The 27,044-nt window shown below is 40.0% G+C and overlaps 4 protein-coding genes and 1 long non-coding RNA gene across 10 annotated transcripts; 2 read left to right on the top strand and 3 right to left on the bottom strand.

The window, feature by feature from the left end:
• Positions 1–8,975: 8,975 nt before the first annotated feature.
• Positions 8,976–12,425, top strand: LOC121600998. The gene is made up of 2 exons (XM_041929783.1): positions 8,976–9,066; positions 9,165–12,425. Exon 2 carries the CDS (start codon positions 9,186–9,188, stop codon positions 12,237–12,239), a length of 3,054 nt encoding a protein of 1,017 aa, XP_041785717.1. The 5' UTR covers positions 8,976–9,066; positions 9,165–9,185; the 3' UTR covers positions 12,240–12,425.
• Positions 12,426–12,825: 400 nt separating this feature from the next.
• LOC121601002 lies at positions 12,826–13,455 on the bottom strand. Its single transcript, XR_006005953.1, has 3 exons — positions 13,255–13,455; positions 13,057–13,147; positions 12,826–12,992 (listed from the first exon to the last, which is right to left on the bottom strand). It is a non-coding gene; the product is annotated as an uncharacterized LOC121601002 (long non-coding RNA).
• A 3,005-nt stretch (positions 13,456–16,460) lies between these two features.
• On the top strand, positions 16,461–18,983 carry LOC121601005 (putative nuclease HARBI1). 2 transcript variants are annotated; one of them, XM_041929788.1, is made up of 4 exons: positions 16,461–16,544; positions 16,605–16,989; positions 17,054–17,131; positions 17,971–18,983. In XM_041929788.1, coding segments are annotated over exons 1-4 (1,251 nt in total). In that variant the 5' UTR covers positions 16,461–16,542; the 3' UTR covers positions 18,757–18,983. The 2 variants fall into 2 exon arrangements, with proteins under 2 accessions (XP_041785722.1, XP_041785723.1); XM_041929789.1 differs by lacking the exon at positions 17,054–17,131.
• LOC121601006 lies at positions 16,650–20,541 on the bottom strand. 5 transcript variants are annotated; one of them, XR_006005955.1, is made up of 6 exons: positions 19,974–20,541; positions 19,820–19,911; positions 19,702–19,730; positions 19,194–19,239; positions 17,248–17,840; positions 16,650–16,732 (listed from the first exon to the last, which is right to left on the bottom strand). XR_006005955.1 is itself a non-coding variant. In XM_041929790.1 (4 exons), exons 1-4 carry the CDS (start codon positions 20,321–20,323, stop codon positions 19,704–19,706), a joined length of 399 nt encoding a protein of 132 aa, XP_041785724.1. In that variant the 5' UTR covers positions 20,324–20,541; the 3' UTR covers positions 19,475–19,703. The 5 variants fall into 5 exon arrangements, 1 of the variants encoding a protein (XP_041785724.1); XR_006005956.1 differs by lacking the exon at positions 16,650–16,732 and having other exon boundaries at positions 16,907–17,840; positions 19,053–19,239; XR_006005954.1 differs by lacking the exon at positions 16,650–16,732 and having other exon boundaries at positions 16,907–17,840.
• Positions 20,542–22,389: 1,848 nt separating this feature from the next.
• LOC121601003 lies at positions 22,390–23,936 on the bottom strand. The gene is made up of 2 exons (XM_041929786.1): positions 22,771–23,936; positions 22,390–22,691 (listed from the first exon to the last, which is right to left on the bottom strand). Exons 1-2 carry the CDS (start codon positions 23,132–23,134, stop codon positions 22,687–22,689), a joined length of 369 nt encoding a protein of 122 aa, XP_041785720.1. The 5' UTR covers positions 23,135–23,936; the 3' UTR covers positions 22,390–22,686.
• Between the last annotated feature and the right edge of the window lie 3,108 nt (positions 23,937–27,044).

Raw genomic sequence — 27,044 nt, 5'->3', positions numbered from 1 at the left:
GCTTAACGCAAAATAACATTACACGTAAATCGTGCTATCGAGTCTCACGTTCATATCGGGGAACACTACAACAGTGCAGTGCTGAAGACGCTTGTAAAAATTTTCTTTTGACAGTTGCAATTTCAAATTTCAAATTAAAAGCGAAATTTTTCATTGACATATTTCAAATGCATTTAATTACTGCTAAATACACCGCTGATCGCCTTCAATTCGCCGGCGATTATAAAGCGATTAGAAGGCATTTAACGGAAATTAGCGGGTAGGGTTGCATGATTCAGTTGTTAAAATTTGACACAGCTCCCAACTTAAAATACACCCTACCCGCAAATTTCCGTTAAATGCCTCCAAAAAAACATCGGAACGATTTTTCGTTAAACAGCCTCAAATCAGCTATAGAGTTCGAGCTGGCTATTTGGGTCGAGACGAGAAGGTACGAGACAAAGGACTGGAAAATGTGATGAGTCTGGATGAGGTCATGGTATACGCCATGAATCGAGAGATTCTTCAGCAGCAACGAGAGAAGCATAAACCATTTCTGGATGATTCAAGCGTTAACAACGTTAATTCAAACCGTCGAGATACAAGCCACCCAAATGAACGAAATCATCCGTATGAAAAGCGTCAATCACCTTGTCGGGAATATTCATCAGGTCAAATGTCCTATGGCGACTGTAAGGCTGCGCTCTGGCACCAATCGAACACGACATCCGACTCGAACAAACCCATATAATCATATGGAGGTGCACTGTCAGACACAAACAAACAAACAAGACAAACATGTCAAATCCCATACATTTTTCATGTTCGATGTCGTGTTCGATTGGTGCTAGAGCGCCGGGTAAGCGTTGTGGTTCATCTCGTCATTCGGAGCACTCACAAGAATGTTTTGCTAGAAATGCTCGATGTAATAATTGTGGTGAACGCGGTCATTACGCTAGGAAGAGCGCAAGTAAAAAAGCTCAGCAGACAAATCGATTTTCGGGACGCGAACTCAGACGTGAATTTAACCGAGATTTTAGTCGCAGGTTTGGGCGTGAAGCAAACTCAGTAAGGGCACCCCAAGCATGGGAGGAAAAGGATCTGCATCGCTCAGCTAAGAATGAAAACTCTAAGGTGGTGTAAATCGTACATGTTATTTTGTTTATCTCTTGAATTCCAATTATATTTTATTAACTGTATATTAATAAAACATAAAATATAATTCTGTTTTTACATTAGGTTGCAGCAGTTGGTTCAGACAGTAATTCAGTAATTTGTCGTATCGATGAGATACCAGTGGATTTCGTTATAGATTCAGGATCTTCTATTAACACTGTTACAGAAGCTGTTTGGCACAAATTGATTACTGGGAAAGCACACATATATAACAAAAAACTCCAGTGCGATCGTAAATTCTACGCATATGCAAACCGAATTCCGTGGACTGTGAAAGCAATTTTTGAAGCATTGATATCAGTAAATTCATCCAAACCCACGAGTTATGAGGATTTTTTTGTGATTATCGATGCTCATAGGTGCCTTTTCAGTAAATGTACTTCTGAGAAACTAAAACTGTTAAAAATCGGACTTGATGTTCTTCGTGTAAATGGGTTGGAACAATATGCTTCTCCATTTCCCAAATTTCCTGGAGTACAAGTGAAACTGTCGATCGATCGGACAATTCCACCAAAGAAATTGGTGTATTTAAGAATCCCAGCCCCAATGGAACAAAAGGTAGACCAAAAGATACAGGAAATGCTCCAGAGTGATGTGATAGAAAAAGTTGAAGGGCTGGCTGATTGGATATCGCCTATGGTGGTAGTCCCAAAGGGCAAGGATGGAATTAGAATATGTATTAACATGAGACACCCAAAAGAGGCAATTCAACGAGAACATTTTTCTTTGCCTGTCATTGATACATTTTTTGAATAAGCTCAGGGGATGTAAATTATTTTCACGGATAGATATAACTTCAGCATATCATCATGTCGAACTTCATCCGGATTCTAGAAGTGTCACAACATTTATGACAAGCGTGGGGTTAATGCGCTTTAAGCGGCTTATGTTTGGCACTAATTGAGCCCCCGAAATTTTTCAGCGATTAATAGCAAACATGCTTGATGCCATTGAAGGGGTCATAGTTTATATCGACGATATCGTTGTTTCGGGTCGCACTTAACAAGAACATGACGAGAGCTTGCAGCAAGTTCTCATAGTACTGGAAAACAATAATGCCATGTCGAACAAGAGTAAATGCGTGTTTGGAGTGGAAAAACTGGAAATACTTGGATTCGAAGTAAGCGCCCAAGGCATCAGTCCGTCTGAAAAAAAAGTGGAGGCGATTAAAAAATTTCGTACCACCTCATCAAAAGGAGAAGTACGTAGTTTTATAGGACTTCTTAACTTTGTGGGTCACTTCGTTTCAAACCTATCATCTAGAACAGAACCACTAAGAAAGTTTATTCGTGATGAAGTAACAGTATTCGGTGAAGAACAGATGAGAGCTTTTAATGATTTACGACTCGAGCTGTGTAATAATGTAAGAGAACTGGGGTTTTATGACCCTAAACACCCTACAGCCTTATACGTGGATTCATCGCCTATTGGCCTTGGGCGGTTTTTAACCCAAAATGATCGGCATACGAATAAGGCAAGAATTATAAGCTTCGCTTCCAAAGGCCTATCTCCAATTGAACGTGTATACCCGCAAACACAGCTGTAGAGCTGTGTGGGCTGTAGAAAAATGGTACTTATATCTCTTCGGAATTAAATTCAAAATCTTCACGGATCACAAAACCCTAGAGTTTATATACGGGGGCAAGCATCGTGATGGACGACGAGCCTGTTCAAGGGCAAAGGGCTGGGCTCTCCGCTTGCAACCATATGATTTTGAAATAAAATATATTCCTGGATCAACAAATATATCAGACACAATGTCTCGTCTGGTATCTGAGCCAGGTAAACCATTTGAGGAAAATGCGGAACATTTTCTCTTTGCGATAAATCCAGGAGGCTTGGTTATCACAATGGACGAAATAAAAAAGGAGACTGTCAATGACGAAACACTTACGGCTGTAATTGAAGCATTAAAGTCAAAACTATGGTCCCCGGAGTTATTTAGATGCCAGGCATTTGAAAAGGAGCTTTCGGTAATTGATGGCGTTGTAGTGAGAGAAGATCGCATAGTATTACCATTGAAGTTGCGAAAGAGAGCATTAACCATTGCGCATCGGGGACATCCTGGAATTGTTGCGATGCGAAGGAACTTAAGAGAAAAGATTTGGTGGCCATGTATGGACCAAGATGTGACAGACGCAGTCCAAGAGTGTGTTGGCTGCACGGCCGTTAGAAAGGAACACCCTCCGGAGCCGATGATACGTAAAGAGATGCCTGAACGTGCATGGCAAGAAATTGGCATTGACCTTTTCTCTGCCAAAGAATGCGCCACATTTCTTGTCATAGTTGACTATTACAGTCGGTTTATAAAAGTAATAGAAATGAAAAATACGAACGCAACCAAAACAATCCAAGCTCTGGAAATTGTTTTTCGCGAACAGACTTAGGGTAAATGTACCCATAGTGGCGGTAGTACCAATAGTGGTGGTATTGCACTAAAAAGCGGTTCATACGGCAAATTACAAGTAATTAAGTTATTTACGTTAGTGTGAAATGTTCTTTAGCCTTTTACAAAGGGTTTAAAATTTAAATGGGGCCATTCCGTTACTTAGTGACCGAAAAATCCATTATTTTGTGAAATTTGTCAACATTTTTCCAAAATCCTTAGGATTTCATAACGAAACTCATTTTTCTGTTAACGTTCTAAACGACCACATAACCACGCAATTACTAGTTTTTCAACATAACTGTTATGTAATGTTATTGTTTTACTAAAATTATTTGCCTTTTGACCATATTTATGCATTTTTAAGTGTTTTTTACCATAGTGCCATTATAGGTACACAAAACAGGCATGTTCCTATAGTGGTTATAGTTATAACATCAATAAAAACAGGTCGTTTTAGATTTTTTCGAGAAAATTTTTGACATGTCGTACTGTTTTCACTAAAATAAGCAACAGAAATGAGTTTTCTGTAGGTAATTTACCAAAAAACAGGCCAAAATTCGCTTATATGGCTGAATGAAAATTGACTTCAAATCAAGCATACTCTTCCGGATGTAGGTTGACGACAGGTGTGATGCAGTACTTTAGTCAATAGTTTCATCGATCAAATTTATACATTTTTTTACGATCAAATTACGCAAGAAACTAACATTATGGCAGTAATCGTTGCTATTCATACGAAAACAGCTTCGAAACTAAGTTTCATTGATATTATACACCGTTTTTGATGCATCTTTGTTTACCACCACTATAGAAACACAATACGACGACTATAGGAACCATACCACCATTATAGGTACAACGAAGCAGTCACAAAAATATGTATTTTTTCGTAAATTTGATGTATTTCATGATAAAAATGGTTGTGATTGCGTAGATAAAACATATTCTAATTGGTATGTGTTAAAATAGCCTCCAGAGAAATTGTCCTTCCTGATACTTTAAATCCATTAAAACACATCGGCACCACTACAAATTGCACCACTAATGGTACATTTACCCTATCCCGAATCCATTCGCTCTGACAATGGCCCACCATTTGCAAGCAAAGAGTTTTCCGACTACTGTAAGAGCAAAAACATCAAACACATACGCACCATCCCCTTTTGGTCCCAAATAAATGGCTTGGTTGTTTTTTCGGAATTTTTTTCGGAGAGTTTTTCGGATTGCAAATGCCACTGATTGCGAATGCAAACTGATTGGCGAAGAGCTGTGGAGGATTATGTGTATATGTACAATACTACACCGCATTCCGTCACTGAGAAAGCACCGTTGGAACTATTAACCGGGCGTCCGGTCAAAGATCTCCTACCATCTCTGAGAACAGATCCACATTGGCACCGCGATGAAGAAGTAAGAGATAAAGATGCAATCAAAAAGATGCAAGGGAAACACTACGCAGACGCTCGCAGACACGCTAAACCATCAAATATTAACGTTGGGGATTCCGTTATGTTACGTAATTTTGAAACTGGGAAACTTGAACCTAAGTTCAAACTCAAAAAATTTACTGTGCTAGAAAGGAAGGGAAACGATACCATCGTTGCTAATGAAGAAGGGGTACGGTATCGACGTTCAATAACATTTCTACGGAAATTCCCATCCCAATTTGAAAACGATATTCCGTCATCAAAAATGCCCAGACCCCAACAAGATAACCCAGAAAAGCCATTGACATCCGACAAACCAAAACCCCTAGCACCAAAGCAAGAACAATAATTTAATCATGTTTTGAAGCATCCAGTAAAGCGACTAGTAAGAAATAAGAAGTTACCTCTCAGATATCGGCAGGAATAATTGTATGTGTGTTTCAATTTCAAACACGGCCTTAGCAGTAATGATGTGTGTTGAGTAATGAATTTGTACGGTATAAACATATGACCTTCTGTCACTTGAATTTGTTGCTTGGGAATTGTATTGAGGGGACGAATGAAGGAAACAAGGAATAAAGAATGAGTCTAGCGCAAGCGTTCAATCAGTACAGACGTTCCTCTCTCTACCAGTTGAGAAATTCAATAACTAAAACATTATGGTCCTTCGTAGAACCGGATAGAATTGGCTATCGAGATAACGACAATTCGTTGCACACGGGTGCATTAGTGGCAGTGTATTGTGCGTTTGCTGTTTCGATACTCGTAGAGAGATTGAGGAAGTGTGCATAACGGCAGTGTATTGTTCGCGCGAGTGTCACAGTGTGAGTTGGACACTAGGACATTCAGTGTGCGTGTAAAATAGCTGTGCGCGTTCGGACAGGCTCATACTTGAGCATACGCAGGCGTTAGATCGTGCACTTCACAAGTGGCTTAATTGTGAAGTCCAGATACGCAACATTTGGTGCATCGAGCGTTCAAAGTGTAGAACGTTTTCGGTGAGAAGTGTTGTGTAGCTTCAGTGCGGGAGTGCAAGTGTCCCCACAAACCGAGTACCTGACTTCCAATTCGTGGAACGTCGTTGGTGGTATCGTTTGTTCCAGTGTAGGTGCGCAAGTTACCTACACACGCACATCGAGCGTTTTCAATCTGTGGAAACGTGGTCGGTGCGATACATTATTGTGTGTCGTCGAACCGCTGCCGTTCGAATTCACAAGAAATTACCAGTGCAGGTTTGCAAGTTCCTGTACAAAGCATATCGAACGTTTTCAATACGTGGAAACGTGGTCGGTGCCAGTTATTGTTTCTGACGGTCAAGCCTCAGTCTTTTGGACGCTTGTTGAACAATACATTGTTCAAGTGTTAGTGAACATTGAATTCAAAATTGTATGTTTCAAGTGTAGGTGAGCAAGTTCCCTATACACGTACATCGAACGTTTTCAATCTGTGGAAACGCGGTCGGTACGGTATCTTTTTGCTTGTGATCGATCATCAGTCGTTCGAATACGCAAGAAGTGTTTTCAGTGCAAGGAGGCAAGTTCCCTGCTTAAGGCATATCGAACGTTTTAATTCGTGGAAAACGTGGTCGGTGCTAACAAACGTATTGTGAACAATACGGTTCGCGCGCGTTATTCAAACGGAGTGAGCGTGTGCGCGAGTGAACAATTCTCTCTTTTCGGGTTAAGATAAAGGTTCGCGCGCGTTATTCAAACGGAGTGAGCGTGTGCGCGAGTGAACAATTCTCTCTTCTCGGGTAAAGCAAAGTTCCGCGTGTGTTAATCCGGGTGTGTGCGTGAGTGTGCGAACAATAAAACCGCGTGGTTTGAACTAATTCTACGGGTAGAGTACGGAACAAATTGAACTATTTTACGAACATTCAGTGTTGTGAAAAGTGTTTTTTGTTACAAGTGAAAATGCCTGGTTCACCAGTTCCAACGACGTCGGCGGCGTTTGAGGAACAAGACGCATCGCATCGTGTATCACATGTGCAAGCTGCATCAGACAGCGATCATGTCCAAGCCAATCCAATACTGAGGGCAGCCGTGGCAAGAGAAGCTTCGGAGAGTGAGTTTGAAGGTTTTGAATCAGTAAATTCAAGTCCTACTTTTCCAACAGCAGCAATGCTGGCGGAGAAAAGAAAGCGAATGCGTCAGCATTTCGACCAAAGGCTGGACCGCATTGATCAAGCACTACAGCATGCAACAAGAGCGGATGCCGCTTTTCTGAAAGGATGTGCGTCACGCTTGTCGATGCTATCCACGGAATATGAAACATGGCACACCAACAATTTGGTTTCTTCTTCCAATGCACAGTTCGAACAAGAAGAAGAAGAGTACGCCTCTTTCGAGAACCGCCATTTTGAACTTTCATTGGCAATTGAAAGAAACTTGTCATCAAGTGTAGTTTCCACACCAACACGCGATACCATGCCACACACAAAACTTCCCGAAATGCGCTTGCCAACTTTTGATGGAAAGATGGAAGATTGGTTACCGTTTCGAGATGCCTTTCTCAGTCTTATTGATCGCAATAAGAATTTAGCCGACGTAGACAAGCTACGATACTTAAAAGGCTCTCTTCAAAAGGATGCTCTTAACGTAGTAGGAGACATCGAAATCGCCGACGCAAATTATTCTGTTGCCTGGGAAGTATTGAAATCGCGATTCGAAAACAAAAAGCTAGTGGTGAAACGATATCTTGATGGATTATTTGCGATACCACACATGAAAAAGGAATCATACGAATCACTGATTTCTTTAATTGACAGTTTTGAGCGTGGTGTTAAAATGACGACTAGAATGGGAGTGGCCACGGAAGGATGGAGCGTGCTCTTAGCTCACATGGTCTGCTCTAAATTAGACCTGGCCACACTTAAACAATGGGAAATACATCATAGCTCAACCAATGTTCCCACGTATGACGAGATCATGAAATTCCTTCGCAGCCAAGCAACTGTTTTGCAAGCCATGGCTCCAGGCAGGAATCGAACAAGTGAAGCAACAACAGCTGGAGGCAGAATGAAAACCCGCAACGAAGTGTACAGCGTGGTTAAGCCGGCCACAAAGGTTTGTTCATTCTGCAAAAGGGCTTCACATGCTGCGTACCTGTGCGAAGTGTTTCGAAATGCATCTGTGGAAAAGCGACACGAGCTAGTGAGGAACGGACAGTTGTGTTTTAACTGTTTGTCGGCGGGTCATCAGCGAAAGGATTGTTCGTCCGGATCTTGCCGTGTATGTCAGCGAAATCATCATACGATGCTTCACAAACCGAATTCTCCAATTGATCAGTCGTCATTAGCATCAGCGTCATCACTGCCGTCTACATCAAATGCAGAAGCAGCTACACCGGCTTCTATTGTTCAACATTGTGCGCGCAACAATTTCGAAAAAATAATCCTGTTACCAACAGCAATGGTACAAGTAGTGAATGTTGACGGAACACGTATCTGGGCTCGAGTTTTACTGGATGGAGGTTCACAGATCAACATTGTTACGGAACGATTGGTACAGCTGTTGAGAGTCCAGAAGAGGAACGAGCATCATCTGCTTGGTGGAATAGGGAAGGCACAGCATTCGTCTCATCATTCTGTGAGCCTTGCTATCCACTCTCACTGCTCTACCTTCAAGGCAAGCTGGAAGTTCCATGTGCTGCGAGAAGTGACGTGGGACCAGCCAGCACATGCAGTCAATCCGGAAGGATTGAACCTACCGAAGGGAGTGACGTTGGCGGATCCTCATTTCTATGAGCCAGGGCCAATTGATCTACTTATTGGGCGAGAAGGTTACAACGATCTACTTTTGGGTAACATTCTTCGGTTGAATAGCCCAAAACTACTACTGCAAAACACGGAGCTGGGTTGGATTGTCTCAGGTCAGGTAAGCCAAGGTCTAACACACTCTTCCTTAGTGCTCAACGTCATGACGCTGAATGACCAACTAAGCCGGTTTTGGGAACTGGAAGGCTGCTACTCCCCTGCGATGTTATCCGTCGAGGAAGCTGAGTGTGAGGCAGCATTTGTACAAACAACTTCACGAGACCACGAAGGCCGTTTCGTGGTAGCCTTACCAACGCGTACTGAAAGGCTTAATCAACTAGGTGACTCTTATGAAGCTGCATCACGGCGGCTACAATCGCTCTGTAGGCGATTAAATATCGACTCGAAATTGAAGCAGGAATATTCTAAATTCCTACAGGAGTATCTCGATCTAGGACACATGGAAGAAATTCCATCTGACCGCCATGACATTGGAAAGACATATTACATGCCGCATCATTGTGTAGTACGACCCGACAGCCTCACGACTAAGCTAAGAGTCGTATTTGATGCATCCAGTTCTACTGATACAGGGGTATCCCTCAACGATGCACTGATGGTGGGACCTTCAGTGCAAGATGATCTTTTGTCGTTGTTACTCCGATTTAGAGTACCCAGATTTGCGATTTTGGCTGACATTGAAAAAATGTATCGCCAAATTTGGGTGAAGGAGTCCGATCGTCCACTTCAACGCATCCTGTGGAAAGAATCTGCTGATGATAGAATTCGCATCTATCAGCTGAAAACCGTTACGTACGGCACAGCCTGCGCACCTTACTTGGCCACCCGTTGTCTGCAAGCGTTGGCTAAGGAAGGAGAAACAAGATATCCCAGGGCATCCAAGGTCCTCGAGCAAGATTTTTACATGGATGACATGATCACCGGTGTGGAATCTGTTGAAGATGGCCGGATTATTTGCAGCGAAATAAATCAGCTTCTACAATCGGCAGGATTTCACCTGCGCAAATGGGCTTCAAACTCGTCTGAGTTACTGGAGCAAATACCAGCTGAACTACAAATCGAGGGAGATGTTTTGAACATCGATCGCAGCACATCCATCAAGGCTTTGGGTTTAAGATGGATGCCATCATCGGACCAGCTAGGGTTTAGTGTGCCTGGTTGGAAGGAATCAGAAATCATCACCAAACGCATTGCGTTATCAGACTCAGCTAAGTTGTTCGATCCTCTTGGACTGTTAGGACCAGTCATTGTAGTAGCAAAGTGTTTCATGCAGGAGCTCTGGAAGAACGAAAATACCTGGGATGAACCTTTGGAGTCTGAACGGCAACAATTCTGGTTGCGCTTCAGAGAACAACTCGCTGATCTGACTAGCTTGACAATTCCACGACGAGCAATTGGTGGAACAGTGCGAATTGAAGCTCACGGATTTAGTGATGCTTCCCTACGGGCTTATGGCGCCTGTATCTACATACGAGCAGAATCGTCCGATGGCCAAGTCTCAGTACGGTTGTTATGTGCTAAGTCAAAGGTGGCACCGATACCTAATACCAAACGGAAGAAAAACGTGTCCCTTCCACGGCTCGAGTTGTCGGGAGCGTTGTTACTATCACACTTATGGCAGAAGGTGAAGCAAGGGGTGAAATTGGAGCTTAAAATCAACTTCTGGGTTGATTCAACGATAGTTCTTCATTGGCTTTCAAGCAGTCCTTCCCGTTGGAAACAGTTCGTTGCGAACCGAGTTGCGGAAATCCAGCACCAAACCTACAAGATGCCTTGGAGTTATGTGGCCAGCGAGCACAATCCAGCTGACATTATTTCCAGGGGAATGATGCCTTTGCAGCTCATGGATTCCCAACTTTGGTGGCAAGGGCCCTCATGGTTGCATCTTCCAAGTCAAGCTTGGCCTACGAACAAACCCAATACTGAAATTTCCTCGGAAGATTTGGAAGAGCGATCGATTGTAGCCACATCTCAACAGGTACCGCCAAATTTTCTATTCGATCTTTCTTCATCTTACGAAAAATTGGTGCGACTTACGGCATATCTGCTGCGATTCATGTACAATTGTCAACCGACACACCGCGGAAATCTACGAAAGGGGTTTCTAAAAATAGATGAATTAGTGTCAGCGTCTCTAACGCTCGTTCGTCTGGCCCAACAAGAAACCTTTGCTGAGGAGCTTCGGGATGTTCGTCAAACTGGAGCGGTCAAGCCGAACTCAAAACTGAAAACGCTAACACCTATTCTGAAAGAGGGTATCCTACGTGTGGGTGGTCGTTTGCGAAACGCGCCTGTTTCGTATGAACGCAAACATCCGATAATTTTAGCGTTTTCTCACCCATTGACCCTACTGATTGCGCGTTCTTATCATCGACAATATCTGCATGCGGGACAACAAGAGCTCATATCTAGCCTGCGTGAGAGATTCTGGCCCCTTCGCGTACGCAACCTGGCACGAAAGGTCGTATATGAGTGTGTAAGTTGTTTCCGATCCAAACCAACAACGGCAGAGCAAATCATGGGAGATTTGCCCAGCGAACGCGTAAACCCAGTTCTCCCATTCTACAACACTGGTGTGGATCTGTGTGGTCCATTATTCTATAGACAAACCAACAAGAAGGCTGCTCCAATCAAATGCTATGTTGCTGTTTTCGTCTGTCTTGTGATCAAAGCAGTACATGTGGAGCTTATTGCCGATTTGTCTACTCCAGCCTTCATTTCTACATTGAAGCGTTTCATAGCTCGTCGCGGTAAACCATCCGTAATCCAGTGCGACAACGCCAAAAATTTCCGGGGAGCTGATCGAGCGCTCAAGGAGATGTATGAGCTGTTCCAGAAACAACAACATCAGGATGCTGTTACAACTTACTGCGGAACGGAAGGGATCACCTTCAACTTCATCCCTCCGCGGTCACCCCATTTCGGTGGGATCTGGGAGGCCGCAGTGAAGTCGCTTAAACGGCATCTCAAGGCGACGATAGGATCCAGTATCTTGCGGCGAGACGACCTGGAAACTATCTTAGTTCAAGTGGAGGCTTGTTTGAACTCGCGACCGTTAACTGCACTTTCCAACGATCCAGAGGACCTGGAAATTCTGACACCGGGTCATTTTTTGATTCAACGGGCGCTTACATCGGTCCCTGAGCCATCTTATGCTGAGATTCCAGGCAACCGCCTGGACCGCTATCAACAATTGCAGGAGTATGTTCGGCGGATTTGGAAGCGATGGAATCGAGACTACTTGTCTGGTTTGCATCCGCGTACCCGGTGGACTTCAAGGCGAGACAACGTTCGGGAGGGCACTATGGTCCTGCTGAAGGAGGACAACCTTCCCCCTCTCAAATGGCGCTTCGGCCGAGTGCTGAAGATTTATCCTGGTGATGATGGCTTGGTTCGAGTGGTTGATGTGAAAACGAAGGATGGAATTTACAGAAGAGCCATCACCAAGATCTGCATACTGCCCGGACAGAAGGAAGAAAGAGAGGTTTCGTAATAAGGGTTGAAAGCTACCTTTCAACGGGGGGCGGCTATGTTGAGTAATGAATTTGTACGGTATAAACATATGACCTTCTGTCACTTGAATTTGTTGCTTGGGAATTGTATTGAGGGGACGAATGAAGGAAACAAGGAATAAAGAATGAGTCTAGCGCAAGCGTTCAATCAGTACAGACGTTCCTCTCTCTACCAGTTGAGAAATTCACTAACTAAAACAATGTGAATACAACGGAAGAGAAAAATCGTTTTTTTTTTTGTTGCAAAGAACTTAAATAAAATTTAAATGAATCAATGGCATATCCTTTGCCATGTTTAGTTTTTTTTTTCTTTCTTTCTCTCTCTATTTTTTTTTTTTTTTTTTTTTTTTTTGGAGAAGAAGCCCGCTTGGCAAAATGTCGCGCGACATGCATGCTTGAAATCGATGCTTGTTAACATTTTATTTCAAGCATCGTGAGTGTCCCAACGTGAGCACTGAGCACACCTCCCCTCATTCTCAATGCCGCGTTTTTGGTTAATCTTCACTCCCACCCTTTCTTTCCTTCTCCTCAACGGACACACCATTCCCGCGAGCGTAGACCGACCAAAAAATTCCAGGAAATTTTGACAGCAAGTGTGCAGTTTTTTATTCACAGTACTGTTTGGCAAAATATCAATTCTTGATGGCGCGTACTGGCGATCAAATCGTTAGCTGCTTGATCCACCGATGGTGCGTGCTGTTGGAAGAGAAACACTTGCTGTTTGATGCGTTTGCCTGAGGAATGAAAGACAATTGAGCATTAGAATGGTGAACAAAACTAGTACTATTTAAAACTTACCGATCACGAAGATATTTTAAATTAAACGGCGACTCTGTATACCCTATCCATCTGCTTTGATCTGTTATCAGGAGCTTTGGTGATGAAATAGCTACATGTGATGGAAAATAATAGAAGATTAAACAAACATTAAAAGCAATACGATTGATAGAACACAAACATCATTAGGAAGATTCTTCTTCTTATGCATGCACTTACCCGTAGATCATGTAACAAAACAAACTGCATTTACGCCTGCGATGACATCTTTCACGATTTACTTAATCACTTTTCTATTAACATTTCATAATTTTCACTGCATCTTCCGGCACCGATCCTTCCCAAATGAAATTTACATTCGTTCTGGCAATGAGTTTCGAACGATCACAACACACCGCGAGAGTGAAGAACACAAAGTAAATGGCACTATGTACAAATATTGATCATATGGTCAAAATAAAGTATAATGGAATTTATTTTACTTCAAATAAATTGATTTTATTCTGATTTACATTTCAAATATTGTTATCAGCCTAGTTGTGAACGTTTAAAATTATGATGAAGTGAAAACATCATTACCAGATAAATCAAACGACAATCGACGCATTTTGACCATTTCGAATTATGATCGTCTTTACACATAGTGTCATCTCTTGCGCTTTAGGGTCTCACGCTCAGAGCAAAAATTCTCCCATCTTCGCAACGGTGGGAGCGATCGGCTATGGAGGGCTGGAGGAGTGCGAGTGTGTTTCTCATGCACACAGCGAAATTTTGGTCAACACCTCGATGGTGGGAGCATTTTTTCATGGGATGGGGTAGTGGAGTGCGAGTGTGTCGCATGATTCCTTTAAAACTAAGGCCAGGGGTAGCGAGAGGCATCAAAATTAGTTACTCTTTGCCAAGCGGGAGAAGGATGTAGAGTTCGCTATGGTTTCACATCGGTAGAGTTTGGTTGGTGTGTCGCGTCTTTGAGCGTATTGGACGCCCACCGTTACACTGAGATAAACCTTGGTCGGTGGTTGTCAAAAGTAACAAGATTGACAACGCCAACGACGGGGGAAATTAAGGGGACGCCACTCGAATGCCGGCAAGTAACTGAGGTGGAGTGATTTCGAAACCTAGAGAACCCAACATTTCTTCTCCATCTCCTCAAATTGAAATACAGTCAGTCCAAAAAGTATTCGTCTAGCTGAATATTTTGCAGAAAAAGGCGAATTATGGCCGCAATAGGAATGGGGTGGTAAAAGTAGTCATGGGGTTTGATAAAGGGACCATCAATACACACGTTTTGCTAAAAAATAAGCATTTAAATAGTGCAATAGCAACCAAAATACATAAAAAACTAAAAAAGTCGTTTGATGGGCGTGCAAAAAGTATTCGTCCATCAGACTGTAATAAGTTTTATTATGTACGCTTTATTACGTATACGTCTGTTGCTCTCTAGTCCCCAAGCACGTCTGCTGGATCATTTCCAAGCAGCCAGAACTGTCATATATCAGTGTTGCCAGCAACCTTGCTTATTACACGCTTTCTTTTTTTTTACAAATATTTAAAAAACTTATTATTAAAGCTAATTATCCTAATGCACTTAGTCTAATCCTATCAATATGAATCTATACTAACTAAATATCAAATATTCTTGGAGCACGAACGACGCGTCCACTTCGAGTTTTGTATGGGTTATCTGTATCTGGCTCATCTGATTGAGATTCGCTATTTTCAAGGTCTTCATTTAATGTTGATTCTGAATCACTCGCTGTACAACATGTGTCATAATCAGATTCTGTCCCTGTAACTGTTTCATTTGATTGATTTTCCAATGCCTCGGTATCTTGTGTTTCTATGCTTTTAGTTGGCTGATATCTATTTTCAACGTGAGATGCGGCCATACTTAAGGGTAAACCTACATGAATCTCATCTTTTTGATAGAATATGTCATTGCTATTTGGGATCAAATTTGCAGTTTTCACCAGAAATCTTCTATTCCGTCGAAAATGATTCCCAAAATTGTCTTGAACTATGTACGATCTACTGTTTACCTGACGAACGATTTTACCATTATTCCATTGTTTTCCTGTCTTTTTGAAATTCACTCTATCTCCTATGTTCAGGACTTGCAATGGTTTTGAAGCTCGATCATAGAATTTCTTTTGATGTTGTCGCATGGAAAATATTTTCCTTTCGATGAGTTTTTCATCAATGCAATTGCGATGTAACAACGCACTATTTGTGGGTAAGCGAGACTTAAGCTGGCGTCCAAAGAATAATTGTGCTGGAGAAAGACCCATTGTCGCTACTGTTGTGGTGTTATACTCTAGAAGCCGATATTGAAAATATTTGATATCGTCAGCTTCATAGCATCGTTTGATTATATTTTTAGCAATAGCTACACCTTTTTCTGCTAGTCCGTTACTTTGAGGGTTTCTTGGGCTAGAAAATGATATGTTAATATTTGTATCATTGCTATACGTTACAAATGCAGTAGAATTGAATGGAACATTGTCACACCTGATTTGCGTGGGATACCCATATTCACAAAACACGCAATCTAAGACTTCCAGGACACATCTTATTGATTTTTCATTTAACTGCCTAGAAATAAGATACCCTGAATATGCATCTATAATTACGATATGATCATTCCCTGCGTATTCATATAAATCTATACCCACTCTCTCAAATGGATAACTAGGAGGTGTGTCTTATAAAAGGGGTTCTTTTTGTTGGTTACGTGTAAACTTTTCGCAAACCTGGCATGCTTTAACAAGTTCAGTGATATCATTCGACATACCGGGCCAAAAAAACTGGGACCTAGCTCTTGCGAGAGTTTTTTCTATGCCTAGATGAGGAGCGTGCAACCATTTGGAAATAGTTGGTTGCATGAGAGTAGGAACAACCAATCGATGCTCTTTGAACAACAATCCATTTTCAAAATGAAGCAAGTGTCGATGCTTATAAAACAATTGTCCTAATGAATCTAGTTGATGATATGACGGCCAGCCCTGTTTGACATAATTAACAATTTGTTTGTATCTTTCATCATCATTTAGCGCGTGGCCACGGAGCTGAAAAAATGTTGAAAAATTTTTCAACTTTGTCAAAATTGCTTGTCAACTGCAAAAAAGAGCTTTTCTCGTGGCCGCACCAAAAATAAACACATTGAAAATATGCGAATGACAAAAAGCTTTGCCTATTGACAGAAGCCGTGTCATTTCGCATACAGTGACGAACCAAATATATATTTACGTTTTAATTTTCATGTTAAACATGGAACTTACGGTAAATTAAATTTAATGTCTATCTCAAGCATTATTGAGTTTTGCAATATAAAACATTTTAATAGCTTTGTGTGAAAGAAAATAGAAAATATATTTCGATACAGTTACATAAACAGCAAAGCACCTCTAACGTGTTTTATTTTGCAACACACTGTCGTTGTCAAATGACATTAACCAAGGATCTTTGAAGACATTTTCAATACAACAGCGCAATAAGTAAACGGTAAAAATGTAAGTCTAATATAAATACAACGTTATGGCGAGTATAATTTAACGAATATATCTTTATAGGGATGAAACGCAGATCATAGCAATAATGCATACACCGCAATGGTCTGGAATTTTGGCAAGATTGTTGACTATGACCATAATGCGTCGCCGACGTATACTTCGATCCATTAGGCGCTGGTGGATGAGGCCTATAATGGTTCAAAGAAATGAAGCAGGAGTCAGATTATTGAACACTTTAATGGAGGAGGAATCCAATTTTGCAACACTAAACTTGCTAAGAATGACGAAGCAAGACTTCGACCTTCTGCTTTCATGGACCGAACCCATAATTCGTATGCAGGATACAAATATGAGATTGGCTATTACTCCTAAAGAAAGGCTCTTAATAACTTTAAGATACCTTGCGACAGGTGATAGCTTTGCAAGTCTTCATTATTTGTTCCAGGTAAGAAATAAAAGAACAATCAGCACAGTTCATAGCAAGTAGCAAGTTCATAATTTTATTTCAGGTGTCTGTTAGATCAATTAGTCGTATTATTCATCAAGTATGTAAGGCCATTATAACTGCACTTAGCGAATTTGTTCAGGTAAGCATGTGTTAAGCAACATAGTGTTACTGCAAAGTTCAATTTTATTTATATTTCATTTTTAATTCTAAATTATGAATTAATTCTAAGTTTAATTCATCAAACTTAATATTCACCTAAACGATCATTTATAATTCTTAGAAGTTGGTTGAAAGTTTCTTTTCTGTTTGAAGAGTCCATCAACTGTAGCAAGTTGCACAGCGCCCTTCCATACTTCAATACGTCTTCGTCATGGTTGTATGTATTTGCAAATACTTCCTGGACCTTCCCAAAAGTATTTTGTCTTCTTTCGGCTGGAACTCTCTTCATCATTTGTAAAAATGCAGTAGACATTTCAATTTCGACGATTTCGACGGTTTGATGGTTCGGAAGGCTGCAATCGGGATGTTTGTGAAACCGAAGATGGTGGAGTAGATGATTGTGTCCGAGCTTCCTGCGTTAACTGTTGTATGGATGGTTGGTTGTTTAGTATATTACTGATTGATATTCTTGTTGACGACTCCGACATAACTGGGTGTTGTATGTTTTGTATTGGAGTATTTGGTAAAACCCCCAATTCAGCAGTTTGTTCTAAATTATCTGGCGTAATAGTAGCCCTGACGTCTATTGGAGAATTTGGATCCAGAAATATAGGTATTTCTATGTCTGAAGTCTCTTGGTGTGATGTAAAAGGGTTTGATGATGATGATGATGGCCAGTTCCTTCCCATCTGAAATATAATCAAAAGAAAAGCGATGATAGTTTTAATTGTTTCAAATATAGTTATATTTAATGAAAACATAGGTATAGTTATGGTTTCTATCACAATTTAACTAATAATGATGAAATTTTATTTTTAGATTCCATCTACACCGGAAGAATGGATGCAAATTTCTGATGAATTTGAAGAAAAATGGGGGTTTCCACATGTTATTGGGGCGATGGATGGACGACACATAGAAATTAGAAAGCCACGTAACAGTGGAAGTGAATACTATAACTACAAGGGTTTCCACAGTATTGTGCTATTAGCAATTGTAGATGCTAATTACAATTTTTTATATGCAGATGTAGGATGTCAAGGTCGTATATCTGACGGTGGTGTTTTTAAAAATTGTGCTATATATCCCCAATTCGAAAATAATATTTTGAATCTCCCCGAGCCTCAAATTTTAAGTACGCCTTATGCGAAAAAAATGCCTTATGTTCTACTTGGAGACAAAGCATTTGCTTTAAGCAAATATTGTTTACGACCCTTCAGTGGCACTCCTCCCAGCTGTCCAATCCAACGAAATTTTAATGTGTGCCACTCAAGATCTAGGGCAATCGTGGAAAACACTTTTGGCATTCACAACAGTCGATTTCGAGTTCTAGATAAATGTATACCTTTGGAACCAACCCATGTAAAGGAAATAGTTCTCGCTACTGTATATTTGCACAATTTTATTCGAGCTAGTCATTCGGGAGACTTATACCTCGCACAAGGAACAGATGCACAAAATAATGGCGGGACAATTAACGGATCTTTGCGCTCCGAATCAAATTCAGCACCACCCATAACTAGATTAGCAGGTATTAGAATAAGACCTTCAAACGAACTCAATGATATGAGGATGCAATTTGCAAACTATCTGTTTAATCATTAAAAAACTATGTTTTCATTTTGTTAGTTTAGATGATTATGTATAAATGTTTGAATTAGAGTAATGCATGTACATATTGACACTTGAATGTAAACGGAATAAAAAATGAACTACTACATAAGAGGAGTACAATATTTTGAAGATGGATTTATCTAGATTACTAATAAAAAATACGAAAACAAAAGTTAATCATTCACATTTTCTACACTATCTACTACAACTAAATACAGTGCAACGCAATTTATCCGGGTTCGGATTATAAGAGTATGTTTTTTTTTTAATTTTTTCAAAACATATACCTTGCAAAGGATGCCAATTTTGTATTGAGCTGTCATTTCTAAATAGCACAAATACACGGACAACCGTATGAAAGGTACCTGGATAAACGATGCTCCACTATATTTATGTTGATTCTATAAACAAGAAATTGAGAAAATTACCGTTTCTCTGCTTTAGCCAATCTTCAGAAGGATATCTGTCGAACTCCTGTCAAACATATACGGAATTGACGATTCGATGGGTTTGTGGATAGGTAATGGTCAGAGAATCGCCGCAAGTAGCAAGAAATTAGTTTTCTCAATTTTCTACTTGTTTGGGATATTTATATGAGATATTGTTGTTTGTTGACAAGGATAATCATTATTTAATATTATTTGAAACATTTGAAATAAAATTGCAAGCGGCGATGCGGCAAATTAGCAAATGCTATTAGGCCGTAAATATATTACGCGCGTTTCCGCGCCCGCATATAACGATCCATCCATAGAAATGAAATGTCATTCGATCGTGAAAACTCGGAAACGCAGAGATACCTCTACGGAACAGTTATACGCGTTTGGACGTGCCCAGGGAAACGCGCGTCATGTATTTGCGGCATTATAAACTTCAATACCCATACAAAAGCATATGGCGAGTCTCTGACCGTTACCTTAGTTTTCCATTACTTACAGTTATGCGGTTTGAATAGTCCGAAAGAGCTGATGTAGATATACGATTAAAGAATCATTTGAATGTAATATTTTGAAATATTTTGATTATTCGTTATGCGGTTGTAACTTTAACTTACGGTGTCCATTGTTGATGCAGTTTCCTTAACATGATGCATAAAATGCATTGCTCTGTATGCAAACCATTTTGGTTTATATATGCTCGATGAAGCTGAAATTCAAATCAAACATCAAATATTATGGAATGTCGATGATAAATGAACAGTTACATACATGAACCAGTCACTTTACTTTTTTGTTCCTTTGCATGGTAGAAACGGAAAGAGCCACAAAGTGACTTCCATTTCCTCACCAAACAGTCGACAGGTGTGTCTAAAATTACACTAATTTCACGCCATGCGTCATGCTGTTTGGTTTTATTTTGAAAGCCTGAATTTTTTCGGTTCCATATGCAGCTTCTTTCTTCGATCAAACTTATCATGAAAAGAATGGTATCTTGATCCATATCCACATTCTAAAACATAAACAACATTCATGGGTATTGTGGAAAAATTAAACACGGAAAAGATAAACAAAATACTTACCACCGCTTCTATTTTTTGCTGTGTAGCTAATGGTTCCATTTATTCTAACATTCGATGCACGGGATCACTATTTTTAAATAAACGTTTGTTCCCGCTTGCTTTTGTATTTGCTATTGCGTAGATGGTGCTGTTAAACTGATGATGGAATGTTTTCTTTCTTGGATGTTTTCTTTATATCAATTATTTTCTTGATGCAATTATTTTTCTTGAAAATATAATTTGAAGTTTTTATTTTCTCAAATTCATATATGATTATATTTTTGGAAATTCATGAAAAAGCATAATTTATCTATTAAAATATAATATAAGACTAGAGAAAATATATAATAATCAAGATAAAGCAACAACCGCAAACATACAATAACCAGAAACATGAGTTTTAATTTCCAAGTAACAAACCATAACCGCCCTGAATATGAAATTGTTTACATTTTTGAGCAAACGTCAAATTTTGTCGCTTTTTGTCAACTTTTGTCAACTTTTTTTCCTGGCTGCTCCAGGTTACAAAATTTTGACAAAAGCTCAAAAAAGTGACAAAAGCTCACATTTTGAAAAATTTGTCAGCATTTTGTCACTCCCGTGGCCTTTCGCTTATTGAGTTTACCGACATAGTAATTATAATTATCAGTCGATAAGCATGCTTTATTGGAAATTGCATGAATTTCGTTGCTAAAGTCTTTATTGTCTGGCAGTGCTGCTCGTGAGAGACAGTCAGCTATAAGTAATTCCTTACCAGGTGTGTATTTTATGATCATTCCTGGATACTTCAATAGATGGAGGAACATTCGTTGCAAACGAGGAGTAACATCATCAATATCACGTTTAACCAGAGCTTCTAGTGGCTTGTGGTCCGATTGAACAGTGAATTCGTGACCATATAAAAAGTGATGAAATCGTTCACAAGCAAAAACAATAGCCAAGAGTTCTTTTTCTATTTGTGCCCACTTTTGTTCACTTTTGGATAGTGTGCGAGATGCATATGCTATGGCCTTTCCATTCTGCATTAAAACACTCCCTAAACCATCTTTAGAACTGTCTGTTTGAACTATTATAGCCTTGTCAATATCAAACATTGCTAGCACAGGTTGATTGGTAATCGTCTCTAATATATCGTCAACCTCACGTTCGTGTTGCTCGGTCCAAGACCATTCAACATCATTGCGAGACAGTTGTCGCAGTAAGGCGGTTCGTTTGGATAGATTTGGGATAAATTTACCTAGATATTTTAGCAATCCCAGAAGACGAAGCACCTCTGACTTATTTTTTGGTCGGGGCATATTAACAATTGCATTTATGTAAGATTGATCTGGTCTTATTTTACTATCAGATAATATATGACCCATGAACTTGATCTCATCAGTTCTGTATTGGGTTTTGCTAGAGTTAAATTTTATGTTATTTTGTCTAGCTCTTTCAAGAACAATTGATAGTGTTTTGTCATGTTCCTCAAAATCCTTTCCAGTAATGGCCACATCATCAAAATATACTTCAACTCCAGGAATATCCCCAAATATTTTTACCATTCTTTGTTGGAACATTTCTGGTGCACTACTTATTCCAAACGGGACACGATTCCAACGGAATCTACCATACGGTGTCATAAACGTGGTTAGATCCGAACTTTTTCTATCTAGTTTCAACTGCCAAAACCCATTTTTAAGATCTAATACGGTAAATTTTTTTTTCCTGTAATACGACTTAGAAGATCTTCTGACTTTGGGATAAGAAAATGTTCCCTTTTGATACATTCATTCAATGGTTTCGGATCTAGACAAATACGTAAAGCACCATTAGGTTTTTCGACAATTTGCATATTGTTCACCCAATCTGTAGGGTATTCAACCGAACTAATAATCCCTAAAGATTCCATATTTTTAAGCTCATCTTTTAAACGAGAGTGCAGGCTAATTGGTATGCGCTTTTTGTAATGCAAGGAGGGAGTGGAGTTTTCTTTAAGCGCTATAGTGCATTCCCCTGGAAGGTTTCCCAGGCCTTCAAAAAGATCTGCATTTGAATCAATGAACGTTTTCCTGTCTGATGGAAAAGACTGAGATGATTCTATACTATTCAAGCGTTTCAGCAATCCAAATGCTATACATGTTTGTAATCCCAATATTGGTTGAAGATTGTCATCTACAACAAGGAAATTAGCTGATAATGCGTTTTTGGTTTGTCAACACAAGTAAGACGAATCTGACCGTGTATTTGTATACGATTATTGTTATAATCCACAACATTAAATGTACGCTCTTTCGACAACGGTAAGTTCATACGGGTAACCACGCTAACAGGAATGCAATTGACATCTGCACCGGTATCAAGCTTAAATTCCACTGGCCAGTCCTGAATTAGGTATCGTTTAGTCCATTTGTAATTGGAACCCACTGTTGCTACGTTACAGTTTACTCTACAATAGTAATTATTATGAAATTCATAAGAATCCCTATTTTCCATACCCTCACAATAAACATCTCTAACAATGTTACCTGAATCAGCCCACGCGATCATGTGTACATCTTTGTCGTTCCTTTGCTTCACTTCATGCGTTGTTCGTACCGGTTCCCGTGAGATGTCACTGTTGCTGTTGATTTTCGGAGCTTTGCAGAATTTCATGAAATGTCCCCGCTTTCCGCAATCGTTACAGGTCACATTCTTCGCAGGACAATAACGACGATGACTCCCGTTAAAAGGTTGTCCACAATTATAGCAGCTTGCCTTATGAAGTTCACTACGCTGAATTGTGTCCATTTTCCAATTTCCAGCATCTTTTTCTACACTATTGAGGTGATGTACATCGTTGGTCTGAATTAGCTGCTTGTGTTTTGATGCAGCCTCATACGTTTTACACATTTCTACGACGTTTTTAAGCGGCTAGTCTTTTGCATCCAACAATTTTAGCTGCAACGTTTTATTCTGGATGCCGACTATAATACGATCACGAAGCATTCGGTCAGCATAGGATGCGTGACAATTTGCACACTCAAATTCGCAAAATGCCATTTGTTTTCGTAGTGCCGTTTCAAACTCTGCAAAGGGTTGATTTTCTTTCTGCTCTATGAGGTTGAATTTGAACGGTTCAATGGCCAAATTTTTTCTTGGAAGACAGTAAGAATCAAAAGCAGTAATGACGTCATCCAATGTTCTGCCTATTTCTTCTTTTTTAGCAGCATCTCCCTTATCATCTTTTTTTGCATTGTTTTCGACAATTTCACCGAACATTGCCTTCATGTCTCCGTTGCTGGGAAATAATGTGTTGTATATTTCAACTCCGTGATCACCAACTAGCCATAAAAAGATCGCGATCTTGTTCCGCTCGTCCTCGTTGATTTTGTTATTCGCAATCATATAGATGTGAAACTGCTGCTTCCATTTTGGCCATTCTTTTGCCAAATCTGAGCAATCCAGCGCTCTTGGTAAGCGGTCTGCTGAATTTGCCGCCATCTTGCTGCTTCTTTTCTTCTCTTGATACACGCAATATGCGACTTTAATATGCATTTGTTCTGCTGCCAAACGACAATAAATCCACTATTTACCGGATATTGGACGATACTTTCCCGTTTGCTTTTAGGTTCCGAGAGTTCTTACACTTCTGACACCATGTAATAAGTTTTATTATGTACGCTTTATTACGTATACGTCTGTTGCTCTCTAGTCCCCAAGCACGTCTGCTGGATCATTCCCCAAGCAGCCAGAACTGTCATATATCAGTGTTGCCAGCAACCTTGCTTATTACACAGACTTTTGGCATAATATGCGTAAGAAAACAAAGGTTATGGAATCAAAAAATGTCCTGATCGTGTTTCTTATTGCATTTATGACTATTGGTGACTACTTGCACAACGCAAGAACTCATTTGAACCTTTAAAAAGGCGTATTTTTGATCCACTTATCCTACAAGACTTGTTCCAATTATTCTCTGGTAGAAATATTGCATTTCCGGACTACGTGCCCAAGTTCCATTGAAAAAATGGCAACTGATATCATATTGAGAGTCTACTAAATCATTTTCATCAGTTTGGTTTCAGCACGTTTGACGTTTCGGGCAAATGACAATGCCCTGTATGTTCTCCAGTTCGACTGTTCTTGAAACATGTGATGCATTTTAAGTAAAATTTCTGAGAACTGGGACTCAAAGTACTTAAAAACTGCATTAATATGTTTCCCCATCTCGTCTCCAATCATTTTGAATCATTTTTCTAGCTCACCTTTCCTCACTGAGTCCTAGTATCATGACACCATAGTGCTACCGTTACACGAGAGTTTGTTGCTGCATCTTAGTAGACTGTTTTTGCTATGGTAGACGTCGGCCGTATGACCTTGGCGATTTAAACATGTTTTAAAATGTTAGTAGAGCCTAATTTGAAATAAATTCCTGCATTATTTGATGCACCTTAACAGATTTGGCCACTTTCTGTGTATGGTATTATTCAAACAAAACATGTTTGTAACTACTCACTCATTCAAGCTATTACATGACCAGCTACGATGAAATGCAGCATGACCCATCAACCAAATGTGACCCATCTCTTTTCCTGATCTTATGGGCCATCACAAAATGCATTGATTCCTTGGTAATATTTTATTTTTTGGACATTAAACCGCTTCTTTCGTTAGATTAACCGTCAAGAATGGCTGCTTACATGGCAGTTTGTAACACAATTAGTGTCAGAAAAATGGCCAAACTCTGATCAAATGAAGGAACGAGGTCTCCCACACCTTTTGTAACCTTCAAAAATGAGAAGGATAGGTTATGCATAAGTTAAATATACGATGTTCGCCATCATGCTCCAATCATTTAACTCCCCCGCTTTTAGTGCCTCTCTGACCGCTTGAAGTCCAATTGAAACAACAGAAATGCTTTAATTTAGAAGGAAGTCACCAGCAGATTGATAATAATAAATTTAATTCACGTCTACGTAGTGTGTGTCCAGCGTAAATAATTTAAAAGCTAGATGGACGAATACTTTTTGCGCGCCCATCAAACGACTTTTTTTTTTTTATGTATTTTGGTTGCTATTGCACTATTTAAATGCTTATTTTTGAGCAAAACATGTGTATCGATGGTCCCTTTATCAAACCTCATCATTACTTTTATCGCTCCATACGTATTGCGGCCATAATTCGCCTTTTTCTGTAAAATATTCAGCTAGACGAATACTTTTTGGACTGACCGTATGCCTATTGTACCTGCGAAATACTTACACACAAAGTATGCTTATAAAAATATATGGATAGGCAGAACGCAGTGCTGGGAGAGAGAGTGGCCACTCGGCGTAGAACAGCCAAAAAAGATCGTCAATGAAGACATCTTCTTTGAAAACGACTACGCGCTGGATCGTTTAGTATCGTGGCCAGCCAACTTCGGCCTGGCGAGTTTGGTGCGCTACAAAATAACGGAGCCAGCTATTCGACGTATGGACCCGATAAGGTTCATACAAAATAATTGATTAAATACCTACAGGTGGTCCCCGAGATACACGGTACCTCTTATACGCGGATTCGGAGATACGCGGTTTTCCAAATTTGACTGTTCTTTGAGCAAATTGTACTGATTTGACACATCCATTGTAAAATACCAAATAATTTCCGTATTGATCAAATGTGAAATACCATTTCAAAAGGTTTAAAACTGTTCAATTCAGTAGAAATATATCAAACAATTAATTTGGTGGTTACACAACCCCCTACTTGCAAAATTGCACGAAAATTAGGGATATTTTGGCGGGAAATCACGAGATTCGACTTACGCGGAAATTCGAGATACGCGGTATTTTGCGGCCGTTTTCGGTCCCCATTAACCGTGTATCTCGGGGACCGCCTGTATTGTCTTCCAGCATCCTTGCGCTCAGTTTATATTTTTTTCTGTTGGCTGTTGCGAAAATTCACACGATACGAAACAAAGCTGTACGAGCAATGGTAAGACAACTGGCATATTTACCCGCTGAATATGTCTCAAACCCCTCTTCATGTAAACTTCGTCGCATACTTGTGGACAAGCTACCAGATGCCAAAGTAGCACATGAAAATCAGCAACTTTGTTGGACCAGAATCTGGGCTAATATGCAAAGTTTTGATTTATCAGCACAACAATGAGCTACTCTATACATGCTAGCAAATGGTAAAGTGTCACATGGAGAGCTCTTGTTTCGAATGGGAAGAAGGGCTTCCAATCAATGTTCGTTTTGTCCCCAAATGGAAAGTCTGGAACACAAATTTGCTTGCTGTAGTAGAGTAGCGGCGGCTTGGGCACTGCTGCAGCAAGAAATAATTTCAATAGCTCCAGGAGGCCCCTATCTGTTCATTAGTCTGCTATTTCCAGAACTAGCAGGAGTTGGTCTGGGAATACGTATATGTATTCTTAGGTTGTTTGCTAACTACATTTTCCAAATCGTTGATAACAACGATGATGTGATAGATTTAGTCGTCCTTAAGTGTGTACTACTTTTGTAAATGTAAAGTTTTTTTGTAAATATCCACTCTAGTAAATAGAAATTAATCTGCACACGCAAATAAATATATTTATATAAAAAAAAGCAATCGGAAACAATTCAGTCAACATCAACTGGCAATCCTGAATAGGAACCCAAATAACCAAGATACCGAAAACGCCACCAATTCCCTGTACTAACAATCCAGTTCCATGAAACAAAGCCAAAGCACTGTCAGTTTGGTGGGTTAAACCATAAATAACCAAGATACCGAAAACGCCACCAATTTCCTGTACTAACAATCCAGTTGCATGAAACAAAGCCACAGCACT

Source organism: Anopheles merus, unplaced genomic scaffold, assembly GCF_017562075.2.
Source record: "Anopheles merus strain MAF unplaced genomic scaffold, AmerM5.1 LNR4000016, whole genome shotgun sequence".
NCBI classification, from domain to species: Eukaryota; Metazoa; Arthropoda; class Insecta; order Diptera; family Culicidae; genus Anopheles; species Anopheles merus.
This window is presented reverse-complemented; position numbering and strand designations above follow the sequence as displayed.

Bases quoted from the DNA above. Each gene is read 5' to 3' on its own strand.
- LOC121600998 (XM_041929783.1), top strand. From the start codon at position 9,186: ATGGAAGAAATTCCATCTGACCGCCATGACATTGGAAAGACATATTAC.
- LOC121601005 (XM_041929788.1), top strand. The intron at 16,990-17,053 runs GTAAGAAATAAA...ATTTTATTTCAG, and splicing joins GTCTTCATTATTTGTTCCAG to GTGTCTGTTAGATCAATTAG. The intron at 17,132-17,970 runs GTAAGCATGTGT...TTTTATTTTTAG, and splicing joins CACTTAGCGAATTTGTTCAG to ATTCCATCTACACCGGAAGA.
- LOC121601006 (XM_041929790.1), bottom strand. From the start codon at position 20,323: ATGGAACCATTAGCTACACAGCAAAAAATAGAAGCGGTG. The intron at 19,912-19,973 runs GTATGTAACTGT...TTTGAATTTCAG, and splicing joins AAGTAAAGTGACTGGTTCAT to CTTCATCGAGCATATATAAA. The intron at 19,731-19,819 runs GTAAGTTAAAGT...TATCTACATCAG, and splicing joins CTGCATCAACAATGGACACC to CTCTTTCGGACTATTCAAAC.
- LOC121601003 (XM_041929786.1), bottom strand. From the start codon at position 23,134: ATGTGTAAAACGTATGAGGCTGCATCAAAACACAAGCAGCTAATTCAG.